We start from the raw sequence: 27,400 nt of genomic DNA on the forward strand, positions 1-27,400 counted from the left end.
CAAAACTGACGTTCACTGTATTTGAATCCTTTGAAAGTTAAGGAGGTCGACTTATTTTCTTTCAAAGATTATGCGTGGAAAAAAAAACTTTAAATAATTCGAAAGAAAGGATTTGAGGGGGGAAAAAACAGCAGTTTTATTCTTACACCAATTTTGGGCAGAATATGTCACATTTTGTGGAATAACTATGGATCACACGATGGGATGGGGGGCATATCGTAAATCTTAGTATGCACTTCATTGAAAAAACTAACTTGGAGTTTTGTAGACGTTAAATCATCCACATAAAATGTATTTATACCGGTCTTGGAGATCAAAGGCCACTTAAAATTACAAACATTAAATTATCATTCACATTCCAGAAAAAAAAACTACATTTTTAAAGTGCAAGTGGACAGAAAGAGAAACTGTTATTATAAAGTTAACTGCTGTAAAATTCCACGGGGTTTGTGCACGTAATCAGACATCCAGCTGAAGGGGACCTCAGTTGTTTTTGCGCATTTACGAGTTTGAAAATACTTACATCATTGTAATCTTTCTGCAAACATTTTCGACTGGCAACTGTAGCCAGTTTCATAACTGCAAATATGTGAACTTAATTGGCTGTAACGTGTTTTAAGGCCATTATATAATTATATATGTATATGATTTATGGCTAATTGATGGATTCCTAAATGTGTGGTGAGATGCAATTGCTTGTACAAATTCATTGTACAGGCTGAGTCTATGAGTAAATTAAAGCAAAATGAGAAGAAAGTGAATTCACCAAGATTAGTATACTGACAAAGATTTACTAGACAATCTGTCAGCCTAATAAATATTCAGGCTCTACGAGTACGGTGTTGTACACTGACATGTATCTACAAGCTAACACAGTCTAACACAGAACACTTTTAAAGGATATGTCAGCACATTATTGATCTCGTGTTTTATAGCTCTCTACCACATTTTAAAGAAAGATACAGTCGCAGTACCTGATCTTTAAATTCGAGGATTTTAATGTTAAGATGGTTATAACCCAAAACTGTACATAGTCTTGTTAGAAAACATTTCCATAAATATCATTTCAGTTTCGGAACTTATGCCGATAATTAAATTACAAATTGATAAATATGGCATCATGGATATGTATTTACAAAGTTATTACAAAAGGCAACGGTATATTCAACGGTAACAATCGTTATTCTAACAATACCACATTCTCCACCTGAAAACGGACGTTAACAATAGAGTCGACCCCATCAAACAAGGAATACATTCACGAGTATATATTTATTTTTTGTTCAAGTTCAAGACATAAAAGACTTTGGCACGTTTCTTAAGACTGTGTGAAGGTTTAACAATCAATTCTAAGGCGATATTGAAAATCACCATCGTCGTAGAACACACCGTGAAAGATTCTTCCTTTAATAAAAAAAAAAACAAATGAAAAATAAAATTATCTGAAACCTGGAAACTAAAAACGAAACCCTTTCTATTTTTCTTTTCATTTTCGTACTCCCAATAAAAGTCAGTTTCTAATCCTGAGAAAGGACGAGGCCTGCCCGACGCTCTATATGCCTACTGAAATACAATTTCATGTCCTCCAATGCGATTTCGTTTCCCCTTTGTACACCTTAGGGCGCGTGTGGATTTTAGGTTTTCCTTAACCTTTTGGTCCATTTCAGAGTCTTGCTTTGCTCGATTTCAAACGTACCATTCATTAAAGTTGGGCGGAAGTCCCTCGCTATGAGTTGGCGTGTTTTGCACTGCTGAAGGAGGCGTTTTTGTCGGGTCTTCGGTGCTCGTCGAAACCAGGGCTGGTGGCGTGGACGACTCGTACCCCGAACTTGCTGCCGGAGAGGACTCCGAGGCCTGCGACTCGTGAACCTACCGCGATAACAAGAGCGGATCAGCTAGAGACACTGGAGACACGTTGTCTGGAAATCACTCCCGTTTATGCAAAAAATATATCAACTCTTTTTATCACGCTTTGGGGGAGAGGAAAGGTGATGGTGTCCCACCAGTAGTGAAAGTACGTTTATCCTTAACTGCTTGAAGACAACACAAAAAAGACAGGTTTTATTATGGAGATGCCGATTAGGGGAAAAAAAAAGACAAATTAGACCCGGGAATAATGCACTGCTTTTAATTATTTTAGTGGTGTAACATTGATTAAAGGTCTTTTTCGTAATGTAACCCAGAGCATTTCGCTATAAAATCTTTAGGTTGCTCCTAATATATTTTACATTTGTCCATTCCTAAAAAAAGAACAACGACGCAAAAACATGGGTTAACCATGAAACTTGGGTAGATATAAGGATTTTACATTTGATAAAAACTTCAGCAAATACTGACGCTCCGGAAACCCCACGCGTATATTCAGTAAACAAAAGACCAGAGAGAGCTGAAAATTAAATATTTTTCCATATTAATTGTTTCCGTCTCTGGCTGTTATTGCAAGGAGACTAAAAAATAGGTTAATGTGTTTACACCCGGTAAATAAACAGTTAATTACCTTCATGTGTTTCCTGAGAGAGCTGGGGTGTGTGTATGACTTGTCGCACACTTTGCAGATGTACGGCTTGTCGGAGGTGTGGACATGCATGTGTTTTTTTCTGTCACTGCTGTTTGCAAAGCGTCTATCACATCCCTCGAACTCGCACTTAAAGGGCTTTTCACCTACAAGAGAAAGTAAGATAAATAAGCAATAAGTGGTAAACTTTTACATTTGCATGAGGGAAAACAGAACTCACAAAACACCAACTCGCGTTTGGCGGTTGCCAATAATGATTCTTAGAAAATACGGGGAAAGGATATTCGAAGATTTTATTCCAGTTGAAATTGTAAAGGCAAATGTCAACATATCTTAAATCTCAAATCATGGCAATCATCTTGGTCTAACACTGCCCACCAATAAATAACCAGACCGCTTCTTTTTAATTACCCGGAATTCAGTAAGTTTTCTACTTATTTACATGAAGTGAATTTCTATGAAAAAAAATACATCAACAGCTTTAAACCTTAATATATTTTCTTTAATATTACCTAAATACAAAAAAGACTACCAAAACGTTTTAGTGATTAATTAGGATGTGCCAATCAGAAATAGGACGGAAGTAAATGATGTTTTATTTTGACTCATAAATGCCACCGATATAGCAGCGTCATTGATTGTTAGACTCCAGTTATCATCAGGCCTTAAGACTAAACATTGCACTTGTACTTTTTACACATCGTCCAGCTTTTAGCTCAAGAAGTATCTAAACAACCGCCCAGAGACCCGAGAAACTTCATCGTTTATTTAAAAACAAGCAAGAGTACAGTTGTTGTCAATTAAAATAAAAAGATCCCAGCAGATCTAGCATAATACCTTATGATGTTTATGTACGGAATTATTTTAATGGAGTCTGCCGGACGCTCTCCAGGCGCGAGCAGCTGGTGTTTGAATCACTGTAACTTACTTCTTTTATTGGTGTCACGGCGCTCGCCTCCTCTCCTCTAAACTCACCCTCGAAAAACACAACAACACAGGCCTGTAATCCCTAAGCTGAGACAAATTCTGCAGACCTCTGAGCTCCGCCGGTGCGATTTCGGTTAGCACGCGAAATAACGTAAAAGGCCAACGCAAGCTCGCGCGTTCGGAGCGCTGCTCGGGAGGGTTGCAATGCCGCCGTATTTACCTGTATGAGTTCGTTTGTGAATTTTCAGATTTTCCGAGCGGGCAAATATTTTTCCACAACCGGGGAATGGGCAGGGGAACGGTTTCTCTCCCGTGTGCACTCTGATGTGATTCACCAGTTTATATTTGGCTTTAAAAGATTTCCCTTCCCTAGGGCAATCTTCCCAGAAACAAATGTGGTTACTTTGTTCTGGGCCGCCAACGTGTTCCATAGAGACATGTGTCACCAGCTCGTGCATTGTGCTGAAAGTCCTGTCGCAGGTCTTTTTGGGTCGGTTCATCTGGGTCTCGTCTATCCATTTACAGGACATTTCTTGCTTAATGGGCTGTCTCATGTACCTAAAAAATGCCCCCGGACCATGATGCGTCGGCACGTTCATCCCCATGTTCATGTTTATGGGGTGGTTGTAGTTGTGCAGCTGGGCAGTGGCGTAGGGGTCCGTCCGGGGGCTGGCGACGGGTCGGTACGGGTCTGGCCGTCCAAAGAGGTCCCCGCGCAAGCCCAGGTGCATCTGGCCGTTCACGACGTGCCCGTTCGGGGACGTGTGGCTCGCCGTCTGCTCGTGCAGCCCGGGGAACAGGAGGTGCCCCGGGTTGTCGGAGATGCCCGGAGGTCCGTGCAGGCTGCCGGCCGACGGAGCAAAGATCCCGTGCTGGCCGCCGGCCGCTGCAGAATCCCCGATGCCGGCGCCGCGGTTTCGGAACAAAAAGTCTCGGGCTGAATTGAACGCTCCGCCGCCGTAGGAGCCCACCTGGCCGCCGTGGTGGTGTCCGAGAGCGGTGGCGTACCCGGACGCCTGCGGGGTGAACGCCGAGGTCTGACTGGAAGAGATGTCGTGAGCCACGGGGCTCAGCTTGAACGCCGCGGAATGGGAAGACTCTCCAAAGGGATTGAGCCCCAAACCCGGATCCCTGTTTCCCATCTCGTGGTGCCTTGGCGTTCCGAAACCCCCAACTCCGAGCGCAGAGAACTGCGGTCCGCCGTCGAGTAGCATCGTCATCTGGAGCAACTCGGGAAGAGCAAACCGAAAACGGCAACAACAACAACAACAACAAGAGCAACAACAAAAAAAAAAAGGGACAAGAGACGGAACAAAAAAAAATAAAATTAACCCAGGTTTGCTGAGTTCGGTAAAAAAAAACAACGCCGAAGAACTGTAACTCTCTTTTGTTTTGGTTGTGTGCACGGGAGAAGAAAAAAAATTTTGCAAAAGGCGAGAAAAAAAAATCCCCCTTTTTTTTTTTGGAGTTACTGGGGGAGAAAAACTCTCGTAACTGTGATCCTTGAGAAAGAGGATCAAACTTTCCCCCCCTTTCCAAGTGAATGATGTCCTTGGACTGATAAAGTCAATCACTCACTGCTTGCACATAAATGAACTCGGGAGGCAGCCCCACGCTGACCAATGAGGGCCTCGCGGCCTCTTCGGCACGTGACGGGATCCCGGCGCGCTCATTGGCTGCGCCGCTCTTGATTGGCACCGTTTCGCATTGAAAATGGCAGATCAGCGCCGCTCTTCGATCTGATTGGTCAGTCAGGGCATTATTTGCAGGTAAGGCTACGGGATATTCTCTCGCTTGAATAAATTGTGCCTTGTTTATTTCCCCTTCTTTCTAAACCCGCCAGCTGTTTTGAAACGTATCTTTTTAATTTGCTTAGTTTTTTTTTTACACACACACACACGCACACACTTCAAATACTATTTTTAAAAAGCGTTGCTGGGTCTTTTTTTTCCACCCCAGCTCGCGCCTTTTCAATTAAAAAAAAATAATCGACTGTGTCGTCTGTAAAGTTGCTTATTGCGTTTATTTTATTGTTTGTTTGTTTTCTAGAAAAACACAGAGAAAATGAGACGATTTATATTTCGTGATGCTTCAGATGCCATTAAGTCATTCGCGCTTTCTCCGTTCTTTTTAATTAGTAATGGCGAACTGTTTAGCTAAATCGTCCCCTTGGGTGAAGCTATAAAACTTCCCAGCCTTTTGAAATATGGGCAAGGAGAGAATAATAAAATCGGCAACTTTCTAAACCCTGAAACAGCAGTAGATTTATTTAGATTCTCTTTTCGTATAACTTTTTTCTCGTAATAACACGCGTCTGTTTTTCTCATTCTGACACGCTTGCTCTAATAAAGCGTTGCTGAAGCAGGGGCTGCTCAGTCGTTGCACTGTGTTGCTGTATCGCCCTCTCCCCAAACATAAGTAAAAATACCGTGTAATTAATATAACCTTTGCTACCATTTTTACATAGATTGGTAGACTGATTCAAAATATCGATTGCACACATTTCCCATAATAAACGGGATTGTGTATTTGAATTTACACTGGAAAGGAATTGCGTTATTTTTTAATTTTTACGATCAATTATTTTATTTCTGGATTCTCGCTTTACGTGGTCATAAGGTTCTCTGGCTGAGTTCCGAATTCTCGCTGTCGCGTTGGTGCGTGGGAGGGGGTTCGTCTTTTTCTCCAAAGCACTATAGGGTGTAGGAAATAAAAGACGGAAAGAAAGATGGCAGTAATTGTAATATCCTCAGATTTTTGCTTAGCCAAAAAAACTGGGGCTATTGAGCCAGTTTCACAGGGTTGTCGCCGACTCGCTGCAGGAAACGTAAAATCTGATCAAGTTCAGAGACGCGCTGAGCGCTTCAAGCAGAGCTTTATAACTGAAAGCCTTTCACATCCTCTTCCCCAATCAGTCTCAGGATAGAGCCCCACATTCTTTATTTTATTAGAGATCTGGAAAAAAAAAACCCTTCGAAACACTATTTCTGCACTCACGCGCCATCTACACAGCCCTCGGTCTTACAACACATGCATCGAGAATAATGTTAAACTTTCAAGGTGAGTTAAATTATGGGCATTTTTTTTTAAAGTGCTATTTTATAATCCAAGGGATGCGTTGATAGAGTGTTGTAAGATCGTGCGTGGGAAGTAATGCGCGTGTTCTTTCTAACGTACTTGCAGGACATTGTAAGAGCTCGGAGATGACCGTTTCAGAGAACCCTGTATACTGGACGTTGAATGAAAGGAAACAACAGTAACGTCCCGTAGTTTTTTTTAATGATTTATTTGATGGCATAGGAGCGGGCGTGATAAATAAGTTAACGGAAAAATACGACAGTGAGTGCTCATCTGTTGGTTACAGCCTGGGCTCCGGCCTGCTGTTCGCTTCTCCTCGGGTGTGTGTATTTCCCTGATGAACTCGAGATCCACGCAAGGCTCTTTTAGAAAGTGGACAGGAGCAAATGCCATGAACACAATTGCGGACAGGCAGATACACGCTGACACACGTACACACCCCGTGTTTTCTCCTCAGTCTGCCTCTTCTGCCTCACACTCCTCGGAACACACGACCCGGACGATAAATACACTGGGAAGCGTTATAGCTCAAGATTTATGGCGACCCTTCTGCACTTTCACAAGTGACAGGCTGTGAAGTTTTCTTAACTTTTCCTTTTCGTTATTTTATTGGGTCTTTGCAGCGAAACGACTTGGTTCGGGTTATTATATATGGTCTATACACCGCCCGGGTGTAGCTATAAAATAATTAACGGCGAGAAGCACGTGCACTTCTGCCTCTATAACAGAAACGCATAATTCAATTAGATCATCAACCACGTATTCTGTTGTATGATGGCTCTGAAGTTGCCGATTTAGGACAGGGGAGGGTGGATGACCTTTGACTCGGAGAAAGGCCACATGTGTAGTTCCAGGTTACTGTCTTTAAATCTAATCTAAAGCAACTGTTGGTCGGTGGAAAGAGCAGAGTGCGGATTATGGGATATCATAAAACAGTCTATACCCCAAATGTTCTTGGATTTCGCAAGCGTAAATTCCTCCAGATGTATGGAATGCAAAAATTGTGCTAAATAAGTAGGGGTTTCCTTGGTTTCACGTTATCTGTCTCTCTCTCGGTCTGACTTTTTTTCTTGGAGAAGTTCAACGCATACCCTTCTGTCAATTCTATTAACCTACAGTAACCCTTTCAACACAACAGTGCATTTGTATATGTGCGGGAGTGTATATATAGAACGGTCCTTAATTCTACTGGAGTTGTGTTTTGCTTGGTCCCGTTTATAGTCCGGGTCATTTTGTACTTTTAAATTCTATTCTTGCCGTTGTGGTTAAACAGAATTGAATGTCTGTTTTGTAGGACAGAGTTCCTTATTTTTTTGTGCTCAGAGCTCCTCATGTTGTTGTATGAGTCATCATGTTTTCGCTGTGTAATAGGGGAAACATTTTATGCAAAAAAATAACTACTCTGCATTTTATGAAGAACTTTCTTAAATATAGAGGCACAACTCCTTATATGATTTTAAATTGAGCATTTCACACACTCGGTAGTGATTCAAAGGGCATGAAGTACTGAAAACTTAGCTCACTAGATTATTTTTAAACAAAGCATGCGAAATTCAGAGGTTTAGGATTCAAACTGAAAGATTGAATATCTTTTATATATAAAATCATAACACACATGTCCAGGTTCAATAAATATACATAATAATACATATATAGATGGAAATGTTGCATTTAAACTCACAAAAATGTCACTCATATACACCAGTGCAAGAAAAAAAAATGTTCGTGAAAAATATCTCGGATGTCGGCAAACCGTTGTCAAAAGAAAACGCCCGTAAGTGGAAACATTAAACAAATGAGAATCTGAAGATGAATAACCAATAAATATACATATCTTTGTCCGGTTTTATTTCACATTTTTTTAATAGCTACGTTTGATAAAGCCTGTCAGAGTATGGATTTCGTTCACATGTCTCGGCACTTCAGAAACGAGATGCTTGTGCACGTATATATCGCACATTTTGTGCCGCTTTCAACCAACACAAATCGCATAAGAAATAATACCTTCATTAGATAATACTGGATTACATGTGGATAGATCAGCATATTGAGGCGTTATCCCTGAGTCATGCGGGTCGCAATCAAGTTCAGCTTTCCTTGTCTAGCTAACCGTTATGGGGCAGTATACACGTTTCTTTCGTTGTACCGTGTAGATACTTCCTCTGGGAAAAAAAAAGTAACAGTTTGTGAGCAACACATGTATTTCACTCTTCCAACTTCCAACTAAAATATTGTTTCTGGTTTTATTAGTTAAAAATAATATCCGTTCCCATAGCGGGGAGCTGCTTTGTTCCTGTATTTTATTCATCCTGTTTTTAACACCTACGGCTTGACTTTCATTTGCTTTAAAATAACCCCGAGTTACACGACGTTTAGCACGTCTGCCGGAATTAATATAGCTCTTCACTTGCCGAATTTAGGTTTTGAGCAGTGTGTCAATCGTGCTGCCTTTGTAAAGTAACAATGCTTATTCAGGCGTTCTGTAAGTTTAACAAACAGCACAGTATTTACTGCAATTATTTAAATGTGTTTATTTGATCTCCGCCTGCACACTTTTGAGCTATGAAAATTAGAATTTAATTTGGTATTATTTTAATATCTGTTTCTCCAGCTCCTCCCCACCTCCAAATCCAGCCCCCTCCTCCTTCTCAGCCTCGCACTAAAACACACGTACTCAAGACAAAGATTTTATGAAATATTGAAATATTTACGCTGCGAAGACGCTAGGCACAACTTTCAAAGTCATTAAAATAATGGAAAGGAAAATACCCCACACATTGGAGAAAAGTAATGGGTGGAATGATTTAGGCTTCAGCCAACATTTCTGGACTTTAATACTAATGGAATACGCTTATGTGGTGTTAATTAAATGATGATATACTTTAATTCCTTGTTATTAACATTGCGCTAAAATATACCTTCATTAGAATGTTCGCTTTAAAAATTAGACCCTGTTGAAATAATCAGTTAAAAGCAACAACCTCGCTAACCTGGACACACCATGTGCTCATAAAAAAGTTGATGAAATTATATTCAAAATTGAAACCGTGGTAGTTGGGCTTAATTTTTTTTTTCTCGAGTCTTCTCAATCTCATCGCAATGCATTTGTAATGCATCTTATGTAAGGAGGGTTATTGTATCATTTCTCATCCAGAAACGTGTGCTACATGCATAGAGTTTAACCCAATAGTTACTAGACACAGCACAGAAAGTCTGCTAAGGTGTTTTTATTACATTCGAGTGTGTATTTTAAATTATTTTTATGTGTGAAAGGTCTACGATATCATCTAGTTTTGTACATTACTTAATATATGTAGGCATATTTTAAAATTGCATACACGTTTTTAGAGAGGCGGAACCTCTTTATACAATAGGCAAATCAAATGACAGTTTGTGGCGGTATGAAATATTAAAACAACTGAAAAATAAATTATAGTTCTGATGAAAATTCACTTCACGACTAACAGGTATTTTAACTTTGTTTTTGGAGCAAAGTTTTATTTGTTTTTGCCGGACAGTTTTTTTTAAATTGCGAATTTATTGCCATTTAAGTTATTTCTGAAGAGTTTTGTCTTATTGCTGTGGGGGTGAAAGTTAACATTTTCTTTTTTTTTTGTCTTGTCTGACACCGATTATATACGCAGTTTTTCCCCCCATTTGTTTTACTGAAACGTTTAAAAGCGCCACATTCTCGAAAATCTAACCAAAGGAAGAGAGAGCCTCGTTGTTGGCATTCCCCTGTGTGAGACTATGGACCTTTAATTAATATGTTCAAATGCCATTAGATACGGTAATTCTACCAAAACAATATTTCTAAGAAATCGGATCAATTTTACGCAAGCCTCTAATTAAATCTCTGCCAGAAGCTAACAGGTACATAGTTAACACCTCCTTTTCCCGCCATGTTTGATCTGTATCAGTATCTCAGCTCATCTAGTTGTGTTTACTGTGTTTGTGTCTTCCGAGTCACGGCATCAGAGCCTGTTTTGGGCGCTTTGGTAGCTCGTCGGAGGACACTCCAGTTAACTCTTGAGACTGAGAAAAGAAAAAGTTGCCAATATCTCAATCAGTGACTAGGTGACCTATGACTCTTGGGTGGTTCTTTTGTCTTGTCTTTTTAGTCGGCGGCACATTTTTATTGACCCTTTCTGCGCGTGAATGCCTCTTGATTGGCAACCGAAGCCACGAAATACTCAGAGACATAGTGTATCAAGTAGCCTGTCCGTCTACCTCTGTGGTTTAGGAACCTGTAGAGTCCCAGTCCAGGCAGAGGGTAATTAGACCCCCGGTCTGTAGCCTTACCGTTTTTCACAACACTTAGCCAAAGCCAGATACACTCGTAATATTTGCACTCTGTTCACTTTTCTGGCACTTTATCAGTCCGAGGGCCCACATACGCCCTAAAGCATGTATAAAATTACTTAGTTCTACATTTGCAACAGATCTGGACTGTTGTTCAGTGCGTTATTGTCGTAATAGACACGACGCAATCCGTTAATAGTAGCCTAAGTCACAATCTGCTACCCTACAAAGTTCAACGTGTTAGAAAACTCCCAGTATATATATATATCCATTTTTGATGATCCTATTTTTACAAATTCGCCTGAACAATAATCACTGAATATACAGTTTACAGTGCATCACACGCGTATGTGTGTAGTTCCCTTCGTTATACAGGCCTTTATGAGTTCCTGACTCCAGTAAGCAGCGAGAGCCAAAATATTCAGATTCCTGTGTGGCAGAAAGCCTAAACTTGGTGACGCTATGAGGATACACGCCGGATAAGTTTAGATAAGCAGGTAAGTCTTGAAACAGTAGCCTAATATTAGACTTAATTTAGGAATATATAACATAGTCCTAACGGCATATTTTCTGAGGGGATAAAACATTTTGTATTCAGAAATTACATCTAAAATATCATAAGACTCATTTTCGAGACATGTTTTGCGGTAATACGTTTCGCTATTCGGCAGTGGAAACCATTCAAGGCTCAAAAATAAAGGCAATTCAGCCTGTGTCAGGAAATAAATAAAAGGTGTCTGGTTTAATTTGAATTATTTTCCCCTTTTCAGAACGGTGCACTGTGTGGCCAGTTTAATTCATATTAATTTGGTACAGAATGTGTTAACAGATTTGCGTAAAGCATCGCACATCATAATTTAAGTTTGTGGTTCTTCGTGTGTTTCTCACAAAAGACGCGGAAACGGTCAGTGGTAACTGTAGCAATTGAACTTCTCTTTCTCGTCTTTCCCCAACTCCTTCAAGCACACACGTTATTCCGCTAAGAATTTGTTTACTACCGTTAAAAAGGCCAAATAAAGTGTGTGCTTTACTCTAGACAGAATAGGAGTTCCTTTTACAGAGAAAACAAGCACGTGTTCTGTCATATAGCGGAGCTCCACAAGAATAGGTGACGGCTTCCTGTACTGATTTCCTAGCCTACAATAATTAATCTAACGTGAAAAACGAATGGTTTTTCTGTCTCGTGGTGGTGTTTGTTCTGTATTGAGGGAAATGTTAGCAACGTGTAGTCATTATTGCACCCTATGGACAAATGATGAATATTTTCCTCTTCCCAATGATTTCTCAGGTGAATAGGAGAGCAAACTGCTCGACGTGACTCAAACGAGTTGTTGATAGTTGTTGAGTATTAAAACCGAGAGTCCATACCAAGGTGTAAAAAAAAACCTCAGGTATCCACGCTGTATTTCTGCCACTTTCTTTTTGCACCAGTTTTTCAAAAAAATAAACATCTCTGCAGTTCACTCGCTTTCGCGGTTTTTTAAAAAGAAAAAAAATTGATTTATTATGAAACATGTTTTACAATTGTTCATTTTACCCTGTAGACGATTAGAAAAAAACTCCTATAAACGTGACGTTTTTTATTGCTCTGATTTTCGTTTTACAAGATGCTAAAAACTGCAGTCTCACAATTCACCATTCATACCTGCTGCCTGTATCTGTAGTATCCGAGAATGGGACACAGGTTATTAATTCTTTGATGTAAACGAAATTTTCAAAACAAATAATACAGTAAGGTTCATACTGACGTTCTGCGTATACTCAGCAATATTATTTACCAAATTAAAAACGTGCATCGAAGTTCGAAGTACCCACCGTCATGACGATTACCACCAACAACAAAAAAATACATACCGCACACCTGGATGTGTACAGTTGACGAGTTAGAATATATATATATTTTTTATTTTAAAATAACAAAACTACAAATCATACAGGAATTTAAAAACAAGCTAATCTCACGAATTTCGTTTTTAAATGATTGCTGTCTGTTGTGTTTGAATGACGCGCGCTGGGGTGAAATAAGAAGATTCTTTTGAAAAAAGTTCACCGAAAAATAGGAACCTGAAAGCCTCGCGCACGGTTTTGCAGGTGAACGCCACGCGACAGAAAGAGAAACGCAACCAGTCCTTCGGAAGATTAAACACCACTTTCTGTATTTCGTAGCCACGACGACTTCTTTTTAATTCAATCTGATTTTTGTGATCCCACTGTTACCCTTTTGCATTACACCTCGTGACTTAAAATACACAAGAAGAACAGGAATGGTTTTTAAACACTCGTTTAACTTTGATTTGTCGGTCCTGTAACCCAGACAACATGCTTTCGGTTTATAAAGAAGCACCATTTGGGGGAATTTACCACACGTTCGAGCAAGAAGACAAATAAAAATATTTATAAAAAAATAATTATTTACGTTAAATTGATAGTATTAGGGTCCCGTATTTATACATGGCGCAGATAATGGTTAGCCACACGATAGCATGTTAGCGAAAGGTTTATTTCGTGCTTTCTGATGACGGTTTTTAAAGGCGAGTATTCGGCTTGTGTGTCGATGTGCACGTTTTATTTTCCAGTCGTATTGACTGCAGGTAAAAGTTCTGTGTCAGTGACAGCGGCGCGCAGGTGCGGCGCATGTCGCGCGTGCCTCCGCGCGGCTCTGCTGGGCGCCTCTCAGACAGCAGGTCTGATCAGCGCCAGCGCGCTGGAATCGCTCACCGTGCAAGCGAAGGCAAAACAGGTAAAGGTTTTAATGGGGGGAAACGCACCCCGTAGTGATTCGCATATGTAAACGTTGCCATTTAAATACAATTAAAAGTTTGGATGCACCACCATGTCGTTAAAATGTCATATTTATATGATCTTTGCTTATTGAAAAAAACATTTTCTCACTTTGGAATATACCAGTGAGGTCATTTTCTCGCTTTGGTGGTGTGTGTGGTGAGACCGCAACCTTCATCTTTTTGTTCATGTTACTGGTGAGAAGAATGTTGTGTGTAAGGTTGGGGGGGCTAGATTTGACCGACAGAAAAATCAAAAACTAATTAAAAAACCCGAAATCGTTTTTTTTTTATTGGTCTACATAATTTACAGCTTAACCCACTAAACACGTACTTATAACCCAACAACGTGAGAAGCTAAGTTTAATTTTCTATAAATGTGTCAAACCAGTCACATAAAAGTCCTCCGTTTTAACGCTCTTACGCAGCTCGCAACTCGGGAAACCTTTAATAAGATGTGCGAAACTTTTTAAAAATGATTAAAGCCTTCCCCCTCTTACTCTCCATTCCACCAAACCCTCTTAGAGGATCTCCTTTGTAGTTTTGAATGGAATTAAAGTGAATGAAAATCTTCTCTCAGTTTCTAGCGAATTTAAAGGCGTGTGTCCGTTTGTCTCTCAGCCTATCACACCAGAGTATGATCTTAGTAAGAAAATACTAACGGAGTCTTAAAAGAGCCGTGTTGCATTTTAACGGCAAACGATAAACATATCCTTCCGTTCAACGCTTACCGAATTAGTAAATCAATAATAATAATAATAATTAATCCATATTAATTAACAACACTTTGTGGAATAAGTTGTTGATTTGGCATTGTCTGTTCTTGGTGTTTGTTAAATCATCCCACAAGGAGCGGCGTGGAAACAGACCCACAGAGCAGAAAGGAAGTTCAGATTTATTGCTGGGTTGGCGTCCTGCATAAATATATACGCATTAGAAATACTGAGATTTACAACCCCTTCAGAAATGATAGACGTTCTTTGTAATAAATCGCCCGAAAGCGAAATGTATTTCTGCCACGGCCACTATTTATCTTCACAGCGTATTACAGGGTTGTTGTGGCTTAATGTACAGTTCACACCGGTGACCTTACACCGCGCTCCTGCGAGAGGCTCAGTTAAAAGAGCCACAGACAGAATGCTTTGATTGTTCTCGTTTTGCACCCATTAGGCGCTTCAATATCGCCTTACTTCTGAAGACTTCAGAGGCATCGCTTGCTGTTGTGCATCAGCAGTAAAGAGCACGAGCACCCGAGCTTCCGAGGTGATTTTGGGGTGTGCATGCGCGCTGTACACAGAGAGTCAAACAGCCGTAGATATTTAGCAGTTTGTACGCGGCACATTTCAAAGCATCTCTGTGCAATATTTTTGAAAGGAGTCGTGCAGCGAACGCATGCGTGTCTCTTTTAAAACAAGCCCAGCTCGCGTCAATCATACCGAATTGCAACCAATCCCACGGCAGTATTTTTTAAAAGCAGATCTGCCTGCTGTGCTTTTATATCGCGCCATGGCCTGTTTCGAGACATTTTTTACTACTACGGTTATTGCCACAAAGCAAGAGGGCACAGTAAACGGCATGGGACGTACACCAGCTTTAACTAGCTTGAGCCTCCTTCCTGCTTCTCCGGCGAGGTTCAGGGCTAGGAATGCCACATGCAGATGATATACAGCAGGGATGATGGAAAACACGATTTCTAGGCACATCCCAAGCATAAGATTGGTTGATTTTGCAGGTTCACAGCCGCACTCACAACAAAACATGACAGGCCTGCCGAGGTTTAGTGGCTGCCCTTTTTCTTACGTCTATCCTGGGGAGAGCAATACTGAACCCAGCGTGGTGCTGCCACCTTTGGCAGGGGAGCACATGGGGCACCCCACCGGCAGCTCCTTAAAACTCTGCCCCTCGCACAGTTTACGAGACTACCCCGAGTCGAGGTCCGGTGCTTATGTTGGTTACTCTGTCCCCCAGCCTTCAGACTCCGGATACGCAAGCCACCGCGTAGCACAAAATTCTAGGGGCATTGTCGGTGGAGCCGACCTCTCCGGGACGAGCATGCCGCCTGTTACCGATCAGCTGGCGACGCGAAGCTCCCACCACGGGGCTCTTGGAAGGTACCGTGACCTTCCCAGCTATAGAGAAGGCAGGAGCCACGCGATTTTCACTGCCTACCACGAGCAGGCCCACGGCTCGCCCGACGGCCCGGTGGTGCTGGGTCTGTCCGGGGACCTGCTCTCCAGACCTCCCGCCTACGGCCAGCCCCTCGGAGGCGCGCGGGGCCACAGGGAGCTCGTGACCCAGCTGTACGGGCTGTACAAGCCGATGGGCATGGCCGTGCAGAGAGGAGCGGAGCCGTTCCTCAGGTGCTCCAGGCAGAACGTCAAGCGAGAGCTGGTCTGCAAGTGGCGGAGCGACCAGGAGGGGGCCGGGGAGCGGCCCTGCTCCAGGACTTTCGGGACGCTGTACGAGCTGGTCACTCACCTGACGGTGGAGCACGTTGGGGGACCAGAGCAAGCCGAGCACGTCTGCTACTGGGAGCGCTGCTCCAGGGAAAAGAGACCCTTCAAAGCCAAGTACAAGCTGGTGAACCACGTCAGGGTGCACACGGGGGAGAAGCCTTTCTCCTGCCCCTTCCACGGGTGCGAGAAAGTTTTCGCCAGATCAGAGAACCTCAAGATCCACAAGAGAACGCACACAGGTTGGTCAGAGCCTTTTCATCTAATTATAATAATCATAATCATAATAATAAGAATATATTACGCTCCCTACATCAAGAAGCTAGGGATAGTTGTATCATTTTAATTTCATCCTCGCCATATGAAAACAATGATGTAATTTTTGTTTATATAAACACGATTGAAAGACTAACCAGAATACTTCGCAGATACTTTTTTTTTTCCTCGGGGTCTTTTAATTAAAACATCTTCCATCTTCCATCTGTCTGCTCGCACAAAAGTACTTGATTGTAAAGCGGGGACACTGCTGGGAGTTTTGAAACAGTCTCTGGGTCTTGTTTCAGAGCGTCTATAAGCTGCCTGTTCCTTTCGTCGCGATTCTTTCCTTCTCGTTTACGTTTCATTATCTTAGTATCTAACAAACGTTAAGTGTTTTATCTTATATTATTTTAATTTCCTTATTGTATCAGATGTAATGCCTATAAGTGCGTAAAGGTATAAATGTGTGTAGTGGTTTATTTGAGTTAGTCATTTGCTGTCACAAAGTATTTTACTATCAAATTATGTAATTGCAAAACAAAATTGAGTTGTGGGTCTCAGATTGTGTTAGATATTATACATTCTCTTTGGGGAGCTATATGATATCGTTTTGGATTTAAAAATAGAAGTATGAATTTTAAAATATTCTTAAAACATCTTAAAAGCCGAAGCAAGAACCTTATTTCTTATAATAAAAAACTTTTTCTGGAGAGTTAATACATTGAGCATGCAGCATGCTGTGGAATAGTCCCGTGAGAAAATTTAAAGCGACAGTGTCCCTGCTATTAGATGCTAGAGATGAGAAAACCCCATATTTTCAAATGTATGTGTTTTAATGTTTCATTATAAGAATAACCAACGTAGAAGCAGCAAAGGTGTCAATATAATTTCTATTATTAATTGAAAGCGTTTTATCGCCTTAAAGTGATTTCATGTTTTCTTTATGCACACACATGCAGGTGGGATTGCTTTTAACAATGCCGAAAGAAACAAAGTTCGTTTTAAAAACGTATTTTCTTCTTCGGCGTCGATATGTTCTTTTTGGTCACGATTTTCTGTGACAAAACAATCGGAGTATTGTAGACCCAATCTTAATTAAAAAGTGATGATTAGGATGTGGGGAAAACACATTTAAATCGTGTGTTAAGTTATTCAAACGCTTTATTTAGCAGGCTTATAAATGCAACATATGTAAATATTCTGGTTATGAAGTGCATATGAAGTGCATTTTGTAAATAAGACCGGCTACTGAGGTTGTCAATAGGGTGCTGCTCTCTTACTCAGAAACCAGCACGCCTGCGGAACACCGGAGAGCTGTGACGTATCTCACACGCCTGGCGCTCAGGAGCCCCATGAAGGAAACTCCAAGCGCTCTCTGTGATGCTCACACAGAGCCTGCGGGCGCGTATTTCAGAAAACGACTCGCGAGAAACTGGTGTGGTTTGCTCTTTAATATCCTAGTCATGTAAGCATGGATGCGTGCTGCATACTTCTGCAGACGTTAATATTAACGCAGTGTTCTGCCTATTCCTACATTTTGTACCACGGTGGTTGTATAAAATGACAAATGTAGGCGCAGCTATATCTCAGACCACACTATGTACAAGTTGTGACAACTGCACTACTAATAATGACGACGAGCATGATGATCAACCGAGCTTCAGTCTCCTAAAATAAACCATATAATGCTGGCAATTATTCACTGAGCTATTTTCAAAGCCACCGAAAAAAAATATTACCGTTCTATTTATTATTTATCAATCACAATATTAAAACCTATATTGGAAAGACACTCGAACATTTAAGACTTACTGTATGTTGTCCTTTCTAAGATTGAGGCGCAGAAGAAAATGAATATGGTAACACTTTCTAGTTCCATGTTACTCAGCAGCTCATTCTTTTTAATATATATGAGAAACGCAAAACAAATTTGTGAACAATATTGCGACCAATAATAAGCTGATAAGGAGCTCCGTTGTATCTGGTTTTATAGACAATATTAATAAAATACCCAGGCAGGTTATAACCAAGTAGACTACAGACTAGGTAGGCCTGTTTAAATCTACCTAAAATATTTCCCCGTTTCTCAACAAAAGAGACATAATTAAAAGCATACTTTGATGTGAGTGTTGTGTTTCACTTACATGTAATAAAAGACTGTGGTAACATATGTTGGGATGTAATAGTATATGTTTTACCTTACATGACCCATAAAGCTGTACCCGTGCTGACGAGTTTATAGGTTTACAGCTGTTAGTGACTAAATTACAAGCGGTTTCTGTACAGCTCTCCCGTGTCTCCTATTGTCTGTCGGATGTGCCTGTTTGAAATTCATATACACGATTATTCTGCTGAGGATATTTCCGTGAAGCTGCGGAGGTTGAGAACAAGCACACTATAGAGAACCCGTTTTAAATTATGAATCACTGTCCCTCTTGCATGTTTGCTTTTGTGAACGAAGAAAAATAAACTAACGATACACATCCCTGGGGTAGAGCGTAGCTGTCGCACATGAAAGCCTATTTTTGCTGTATAGTTGTGCACAACTTTGAAATCACCTGAAATAAGAAGCAAAAACAAAAAGTGGTGATAATGCAGCAGGTAACACGCGGTCATTTTTCCCTCCTTTGCACGTTTAGGTGAAAAGCCCTTTAAATGCGAGTTCGAGGGCTGCAATCGGAGATTCGCGAACAGCAGCGACCGGAAGAAGCACTCTCACGTGCACTCCAGCGATAAGCCCTACACGTGCAAGGTCAGGGGTTGCGAGAAGTGCTACACGCACCCCAGCTCCCTCCGCAAGCACATGAAGCTGCACTGCAAGGCCTACGGCGCCAAGGCGAGCGAGGAGCGGGAGCAGCCCGCCGCGGGCGGGTCTCCCAAGCCCCGGGACCTCCAGAGCGACCCTCCTCCAAAGCCCGTCGTGCTCTGCGCCTCCTCGTGCCCGGCGCTGCCCGGCGCGGCGGCGGCGGCGGACTCGTTCGCCACACAGGCCCGAAGCTGCTCCTCGCCGGCCCCTCCGTTCCCTCCCCAGTACCACAAAGGTTTGGACTGCTCCTCCGCTCGCTCGCCGTCGGTCTTGGACCCGCTGCTCTTACAGAGGGGACCTTTCAGGACTGACCTGCAGTTCCCCGCCAGTCAGCCTGGAAATGCTCTGGCCCAGAGTCCCCGGGTTTTTCAGTCGCACAGCGCCCCTCCTTTCCAGAAGGGAATTGTCAATGGGTGGTACACCTGCCACAGTGCCGCCGAGCCCTGCATAGCAAAGCACTTGAACAGCGACATCTCTTCTGCGTGAGGAGAGAGCAGGAGAGGGAACACTGCTAACGCTTACATCTGGCGTCGCTTCAGCCTCTCGGAGAGCGAGGGTGACGCTGAGGGAGCGGGTTGTAGTGCGGACGGACTGCTGGTTATATGTGGGGGTTTTTAAGGTTAAATATGTAGCTGCTTCACTCATCAGAAACTGCGCAGCACGACAGGCTGAGGACCCGGAATGTGATGTCTGAAAGTCCCCCTTTCTCTCCTTTAAAAGAATGTAATTGCTTTAATGCCCTCACACGCCGAAATGTTTGGCTTTATTAGTGCAGCCTGTTAGTGTTCTGCTTTAAACGTGACTGTGGTGAAAATGATACTGTACTTTTTAAATGTGACGAGCTCGGTCCTTACCCTACTGTAAGCATCTCACCGCAGTCCAGCGCACTGGTTAGTAATCCGATTGCAAGCTGGGTGTTGCCACCTATTTGTGTAGGTACTTTTCCCCTCGTTCATTTTTTTTCCGCCTGTTTTCTTCTGAATTAAAAACACACCAGCAGGATTGCAGTGTTTCTTTAACGTTTCGCTCACCCTGAGACATTTTCCACTAGGTCTCTCCGTGAAGGGAACACGCAGCAAGTGCACACGATAAAACCCGTTTTATACAGCTATAAATTAAACGCGTTATTCTAGTTCTCATGTCATATTACTGGTTTTCAATTAGGGGGTCGGGGACCACCGGGAGTTCGTCGGAGAGTTCCAGGGGTCCCCCAAACACAAACGGGACCTTTCCACTGTAATTGCGTCAGAATCAGCGCAGGATCTCCGATAATACGTGTGTTGGATATGTTGATATTTTTATCATTAATCGTAACATACTCGTAATAACCATACAGTTCTATTTGATTATACCCTAATTTATGGCAGTTCTTATTTGAAACGGGTATGTTGAGAAAGTGGTCCATCAGGATAAAATGTTTTCAACAATGAACATAAACCCCGACAAACACTGAACATATAATATGTGTTGCTTACAAATTATATAATGAACCAGGCCGGGAAAACAACGAACAAACCTATCTCTTTTAATTTTTTCTGTAACAAAAGAGATCGCACACAACAATGTCATCTACTTCCTGTTGTAAAGGAAGCTTTGCCTCTCAACTACATCGAAATAGAAAAGAAATCAAATCCTATAAAGCCAATTCTTTTCCGAAAGTAACAACTCTAAAAAAAAAACATCGAAAAACAGACATTAAAAACAGCCGCTATATTTAAGTTATGAAGTCGGGGCGTTTGAAGACTTAAGAGAAATGCGGGTCTGCAAAAAAATCAACAGTAGAAAATGTTTTATCGGTTATAAAAATTCTATACAAAAAAATATTTAAAATGAAGCGCACTTAAGACATTTAATTAAAATTCTTACTGTATATACTGTAAAATTAATTATGCATACCATCTTTCATTAAAGTACGCCTATTCTCTTTGATCAGCCGGTGTGTGTTCAAGTACAATCTATTCTGAAGACGCGGTACAGTTGGCAGTAGCAGTAGGAGCCTCTGTTTATATCAGTGTTTCTAGATTTCAATGGATTAAACTCAGGTTGCCTGGAATTAAATTAACGCATTTAATGAAATGCGATTAATTATCTCTTTAATAAGAAAAAGGTGCTGAATTTCGCAAATAGACCAGACTCCTCCGTGCTTGGTATAAGCGTTTAATTTAATTTCAGTCTGTTTTATTAGATGTCTGCTGTAAAAAAAATATATATGAGACAGCCAAGATAGAAAAATAACGCCTTTGTGCAAAGTAAGCAGATTAAGAGAGCTTTCTGTCGAGACCGTGTACGGGGGGAGAAGGAGGGGATGTGTTTGTGTGGACAACATTTCAACAACCTGCATACAGTGGCTGTGGTTTTTAAAGGCACGGCTCCATGCATTCCAGAGGCTGTGTGAGCGACGTATGCAGAACTGCATCGTAAAACATCGTCGTCATTGTTGTAGGGGTTTCGTAACGACGGCTGAAAGTCATGCGCCTTCATAGTTCCTGTTAAAAATGTTGCGTGTTGCTACCAAGAAAATTATTAAACATGTGGCATATAGGAGCGCAACTGACTCTTTAAGCGCAATCAGCTTGTGTGTGATCTCAAGTTAGCATAAAATACGAGCGCCAGGAAGTCATCGGGATCTTATTGATTGCACGAGTGGCAGCTGACCGATTACCGAGGATCAGAGAGACACCTGGCTCGCATTATCGCCCTGATGTTGCCTCACCGTCCAGCTTCTCTCATCCATAAGCGATGAGGGTGAGAGCAACGCTTCTAGTTTTATCCTAAAACGCTAAACCTTGAGTAAGTTCAGAAGGGTCCACATTTTATCGCGTCGTTTCGAGAGACGGTGTATTGGAAATAATACTCCTCACGTTCCCAAAGTTCGTCTGTCGATGTGTGCTTGTGTTACACTGTACTGTAGCTGTACATGCCACACAGTTCTCGGCTAAAACATTCACATTATGATGCTGTTCTACACACAGCGGTACAGCAGGCCGTGTAATGTATTGCAAGTTTTTAATTCAAGCGCCGTTTGTGAAGAACGGGCTTTTTAAACTGTTATTTGCAGGTGGTAGGCTACTGGCAGAGCCTGTCGTATGAAGAATAGCTACCTATAAAATCGAGCAGCACAGTCAAGTGTTTTCTGTAGTGGATAGATTCCCGTTTGTATAAATATTTTCTGGAAGCGACTTTTTTTTTCTTGCGATTACGTCTCCGAATCATATTCGGATCGCAGGAGCCAGTCGTAAAGCTACAAATGTTTTGAAAACAAAATCATAAATTGAACTCCTACTACAGTGGGGTCGTACACATCGTCTTTTTCTGCCCCCCCTGAGATGAATCGCTGTTGCATTTGTCAATGAGCTGTCCAAACACTGTACCCCTAATGCCCATAGCACATACTGTTAAAAAGCCTAATCCCACTCACTGGTGGGTATACCAGTATCATTACTGATTCATAGTTTATGCACCCAATTCGCGCTGTTAAGGACGGACCCTCCGGCGCTCATCGTCTCGATCTACTTATAAGGGGAAAAAAAACAGGACGTCTGCGACCTTTTGGGCGTTTCAGGTCGGTCCAGGTGCAGGCATGGTTCGGCCGAACCAGCGGGAAAGACCCGGGGCTCCGGCCTGCGGGCTCCGGACCGCGGCGGGATCAGGGTCACTCAGAACTCGCTGCGCGTGGGGGGAGGACGATCGGAAGTGGATCCCGGGAGATCCTCACCGGTCCGGCTGGCGAGGAACCTGAACTTTCAGACAACAAATATGCCTGGGCAGCCACGGATGATTATTATGTAACGTCACACCAATTATTTTAGAAACGTAGTAGGTAATTAAGCTAAATGTCCCCTAAATAAAAGGCAGGAAACAAAAATGATCTTGGTTTTTGTCACCGTATGTCACCCCTTGTCTTGTTCTACGTACAGTTGTGTTGTACGTACACTTATATTAAAACGGGGTATTTAGTATGCACCCAAGTGACTTAAACAGCTTTTATTGAAAAGGAACCATGTTCATTTTTCGCTCGTCAGTCCGGCGCGACGTGCGGGCTTTTCGGCTCGGTGGCGGGCTGGGAGCCGGGAGCCGGGAGCTGGGCCGCGGCCTCGGCTCTCTCGAGTCCCCCGGCTCCGTGACACCCCAGGCGCCTCCAGGTCGTGCCCAGCGCGTGACTTCCGGGAGGGGCTGCGGGTCGCCATGGCGCCCACCAGGAGCTAGATGCTTTCGGAAAATATAAAAATACACATCTATACATTCTTCTCCTGTACTGGTCCATCTGACGAGGAGTCATTTCCTTAGCTGGGTAAAAAGGGTGAAGAACCCAACAAAACTATTTCTTTGGAATTCTCTACAACGCTGATAGGGTGAAACAAATGTTATCCAGCCTTATTCCGGCGCAGTGAAAAGTGCTCATTCTCATCCGCTCAGGATAAGGGTGTGTGTCAGTAACTACTGTTATTTCTTTGTGTTTCTTATGAGTATGACATTTGGAAAGTTACAGTAGAAAGTCAATGACTGGCAGGCCAGATCCCCATGACATCAATAAAATATCACTTCAGCTGTGTGTGTGCTATTATCCTGTTGGATGATTTTTCACATCTCCGTCTTCTAAACTGATCTTTGCCGCCTGCTTAAAATCCAGTGCCCTGGCCTAAACCTGGCATACAGCGTGTTCAGAGAAAGCAATTGATTTTCTGATATGATATTGTTTTGATGTGTTCTGCATGGGTTACGTGGGCTGAGGCTATTGGTATCTTTGTACCTTTTCACATGAGTATTACAGCTCATTTACAACGTAAAATAAATTATACACATGCATGTTTCTTTTCAATCACACCTCTTTATCCATATTTTATATTTCTGAGCTAAAACAGTGTTTGAAAATGTTACTTGTACTGTACTTGTATACTGTATATATATGGCAATATCCATGTAGCAAGATCATTTTATGACCTTCTGAAAAATCATACATTTAATTTTGTGCAGTCCCTTCTTGTCATCAACAATGAGCTAAATCTCACAATGCTGCAAATTTAATTTAAGCTGTTTTGTTCCATCAACAATATTAATCACACAATGTTAGAAAAGCATAAGATGAGAGAAGGTCATTCGGCCCATCACTAAAAAGTTGTCAGTCGACTGAACAAATCCGTTTTTTTGCAGTCAAATATCAGGGCCTCTTATTTGCTCAGTGCGGATGAAATAGTCCCCATGGATACCAGAGGGAGTCCTGCAGAATTGTGTAGAATAGTGTGCAGTACAAGAGGACAGGCAACTGCGAATATGTCACCCTGGTGCCTGTACCCTCTGACAAAGACAGGAATAAGAATGGAGACTGAGGCTGGAATCTGCTTGTCAGTGTTGGGGGATCTGATGTTAAAATACAGAGCAGACAGAGGACTGCTTGGGTTGTAATAACTTAAGATTGCAGTGGTTGAGTGTATCTAAAATGGCAACTTTGTTGACCCATTTGTACTGTTAGATTAACACATTACTCCAATTTCTCTCTTGTAAAACGTGCATTCACAATACGGTCAATTGTAAAACAGTAAATATACCGCTTAACTGTGAAGTAAAATACGTTCTAAAGCTTGTGATGTCAAAATCTAAATCATTTCTCCATGAACACTGTGAATAATATTTTGTTTTGATTTGCACAAAAACTTTGAAGGCTGTTATTTTATTTATTTTTTTAAACATGGACATAGAATCAAACACCGCTTTGACAAAACATTAGGCCGACTATTGTACTGTGCATGCAGTATAAGTGCCTGGAAAACATTTTGGGATCTTCAGGGGGAACACAGTGGTTCATATTGATGGAGCAGCACCAACTCTCTACAGTCCCTACCACCAGCATTAATGTCTTTTTGTTTCCAGATGTCCAGGGAGCAAGCTTGAATCCTGTATCTCATTTGGTTCAGTTTCTTTCTCAATCAGCCTCAGCAGATCCGAGCGCCTATTCTCTTGATACTTCCACCTGGTTTTTCCCTCTCTCTGCTCTTCTGTGCTTCGTTATCATCAACCTCTGACACGAGTTGCACTGCACTGCAGCAGGATGGGGCAACAAATAGCTTTTCTTACCACGTGCTACACCACGCCAGCACCTCCTCACCCCCACTGCTGCAAATTAGCCCCTATCAGGGAGAAGGAGATTGCAAATGGAGTGCGATCAAAATTGGATTCCGAGCCTTTTCCATCTTCCCCAGATCAGGCCAAGAGAGGTATCGCTCCATGACTCCATGGCTTTTCATCCCAGACCAATAACCCCTCCCCCCCTCCAGCACTATCCTTGCTCTGGGTTCCCATCCAGAGAATTCTTCCTCCTGGCCTCTAATATCCTTGCTGATGGCTTCTGTGCAGACCACCTCTTGTCTGTCATCATCACACCACAATCATTTATCCAGACTCAGTCTCAATCTCCTTTCCTGCATAATCTAAAATCAAGGTTATTCCAATCATATTCTCAGAATATCCAGACTATTGCTAAAAGTCCTTGTGTACCGTTTCCCAACCATAGCCCTGTTGGTTGAAATATGCATACAGTGAACATGTATCTTACAAGCAACATCTTCCAGAGTCATGGTGTTTTATAGGGCAAGCAGAAGTCGTTGGGAGGTGTATGATCAATTAAAGGCCTTTTCACAATGCTAGGAATGTCTTTCTAGCATTGTGAAATGATTAGAGATAATTAGTATTCATATACCAAGATAACAGTGGAGATAGTATCAGCAAACCTTATGTTCCATTAGAACAAATTATAAAAATGATGAACTAAGAAGATTTGAAGAAGGAAGTTGGATATATCTGGGTTACAATAAAAGGCTTTCATGTCTTGAAATGTTATGCTGTTTTACTAATCTGCACTATTTCTAATACTCAAATAAATGGCTTGAATGGTTCCATGAAAGGCTCTGTTCTTCAGTCTTACCCTGATTTGCCATTATGTGTGCTTTCTCCTGTGTCCTCAGCACATAGAACCCAGAACCTGTTTAATTTTGATTGTTGAACCTCTAACATAGATTTCAATTACACCTTGTTAGGGGAAAAGACAAGATGACTGCTGTTCACTTTCTGAACCTTGGCTGAATTTTTTTTTAATTTGATTTCCCCAAAATGTGGAATCAGAATGTGGAAAATTTTGTTTCCCTAAAATGTGTTCCTTTTGTCATGTTTCCTTCTTCACTCCCACTACTGACAGAGAAGACCGTCTTCTTTCTTTTGCTGTCATGTCAGTTGAGTTCTTAATATAGATTTCATTAGTTTTGTCTGCTTAAGCAGAAAATCCCCCATCGCAGAAGGAATTACTAAAGGTTAAGATCTTCTGTAGCCACACATTAGCAAAACCTGCTCGTAACCAGTTGTAGAAACCCAAATATGCATTTTGGATATTTGATGTATTTTTTCCTTTTGATGCATTTTAAGTTTTGCAATCTTCCCCTGTGGACGAAGTTCTTTAAAAGGAAGTTTTTTTTTTCATTTATTATCCATGGGCTGCATAGAGATATTACTGACAGATTTCTGATTATCTGGTCTCCGGGCAGCTACAAAACATTAAAGGGCCTGTTTTAACCAATCAGCTGGTACATTTCACTGCTTTTAACAATGGGCCCTTACTAGCAAGCCACAACAACAGGTTGTAGACCTCCCTGGGGTCAGACAGGTTTTGTGTGTCTGACTTGTGTTTTCCTCTGGGACCGACAATCCTTTGTTTCCTTCCTTCATCGTGATCCAAGCCTCTTTCTTCTCCATTCCCTTGCTGTGTATGAAAACCAGCAACTTTCACTGGCCTGAGTCAAAGTGAGGAGCAGCAGTCACTCCTGTGGGGTCATCACGAGATCACACCTCTCCATGTCTCTGATCTCCTCTCCAGATCCTTGTCATTAGAGACCAACAAAGTCTGCTCTGTGTTTAACCCTTCCAGATCCAGGACAGGAAAACTGGCTGTCATCAAGCCCATGCTACTCAGAGGAAACCTATTAACATGGTCATTGCAGATTACTGCAGTACTGATCGTGGGTTCATCTGTCCAGGCTCGGTGACTCATTCGTTGCAAAGTGATTTAAGATGCTTAGCTTTTTTATTCATTTTAACATCGACTCCTTTACACCGTCCAACAGAAATTTGTCAATGTGGAGTCGGCACACTTAATTGCAGGAGGACTTTGAGTTTAGACATAAAATGTTTTGTATAGGCAAATAGGTGTCAATTCTGTATATCCTGAAATTGGTGTGTAACTGTTTATTTGAGCACACAAAAAGATCTGGATTATCACGAGGGCGGTAGGAACACT

General features: G+C 41.8%; 2 protein-coding genes and 1 long non-coding RNA gene across 3 annotated transcripts in view; 2 read left to right on the forward strand and 1 right to left on the reverse strand.

Moving 5' to 3' along the window:
* LOC148654051 (uncharacterized) overlaps positions 1 to 27,400 on the forward strand; it is a 77,067-nt gene that overhangs the window by 48,521 nt on the left and 1,146 nt on the right. The window lies entirely within an intron of this gene.
* Positions 976 to 5,034, reverse strand: zic3 (zic family member 3 heterotaxy 1 (odd-paired homolog, Drosophila)). Its single transcript, XM_088597233.1, has 3 exons — positions 3,663 to 5,034; positions 2,498 to 2,661; positions 976 to 1,869 (listed from the first exon to the last, which is right to left on the reverse strand). Exons 1-3 carry the CDS (start codon positions 4,660 to 4,662, stop codon positions 1,687 to 1,689), a joined length of 1,347 nt encoding a protein of 448 aa, XP_088453359.1. The 5' UTR covers positions 4,663 to 5,034; the 3' UTR covers positions 976 to 1,686.
* On the forward strand, positions 14,418 to 26,009 carry zic6 (zic family member 6). Its single transcript, XM_088597232.1, has 2 exons — positions 14,418 to 16,297; positions 18,953 to 26,009. Exons 1-2 carry the CDS (start codon positions 15,277 to 15,279, stop codon positions 19,603 to 19,605), a joined length of 1,674 nt encoding a protein of 557 aa, XP_088453358.1. The 5' UTR covers positions 14,418 to 15,276; the 3' UTR covers positions 19,606 to 26,009.

Source organism: Lepisosteus platostomus, chromosome 10, assembly GCF_059453375.1.
Source record: "Lepisosteus platostomus isolate fLepPlt1 chromosome 10, fLepPlt1.hap1, whole genome shotgun sequence".
NCBI classification, from domain to species: Eukaryota; Metazoa; Chordata; class Actinopteri; order Semionotiformes; family Lepisosteidae; genus Lepisosteus; species Lepisosteus platostomus.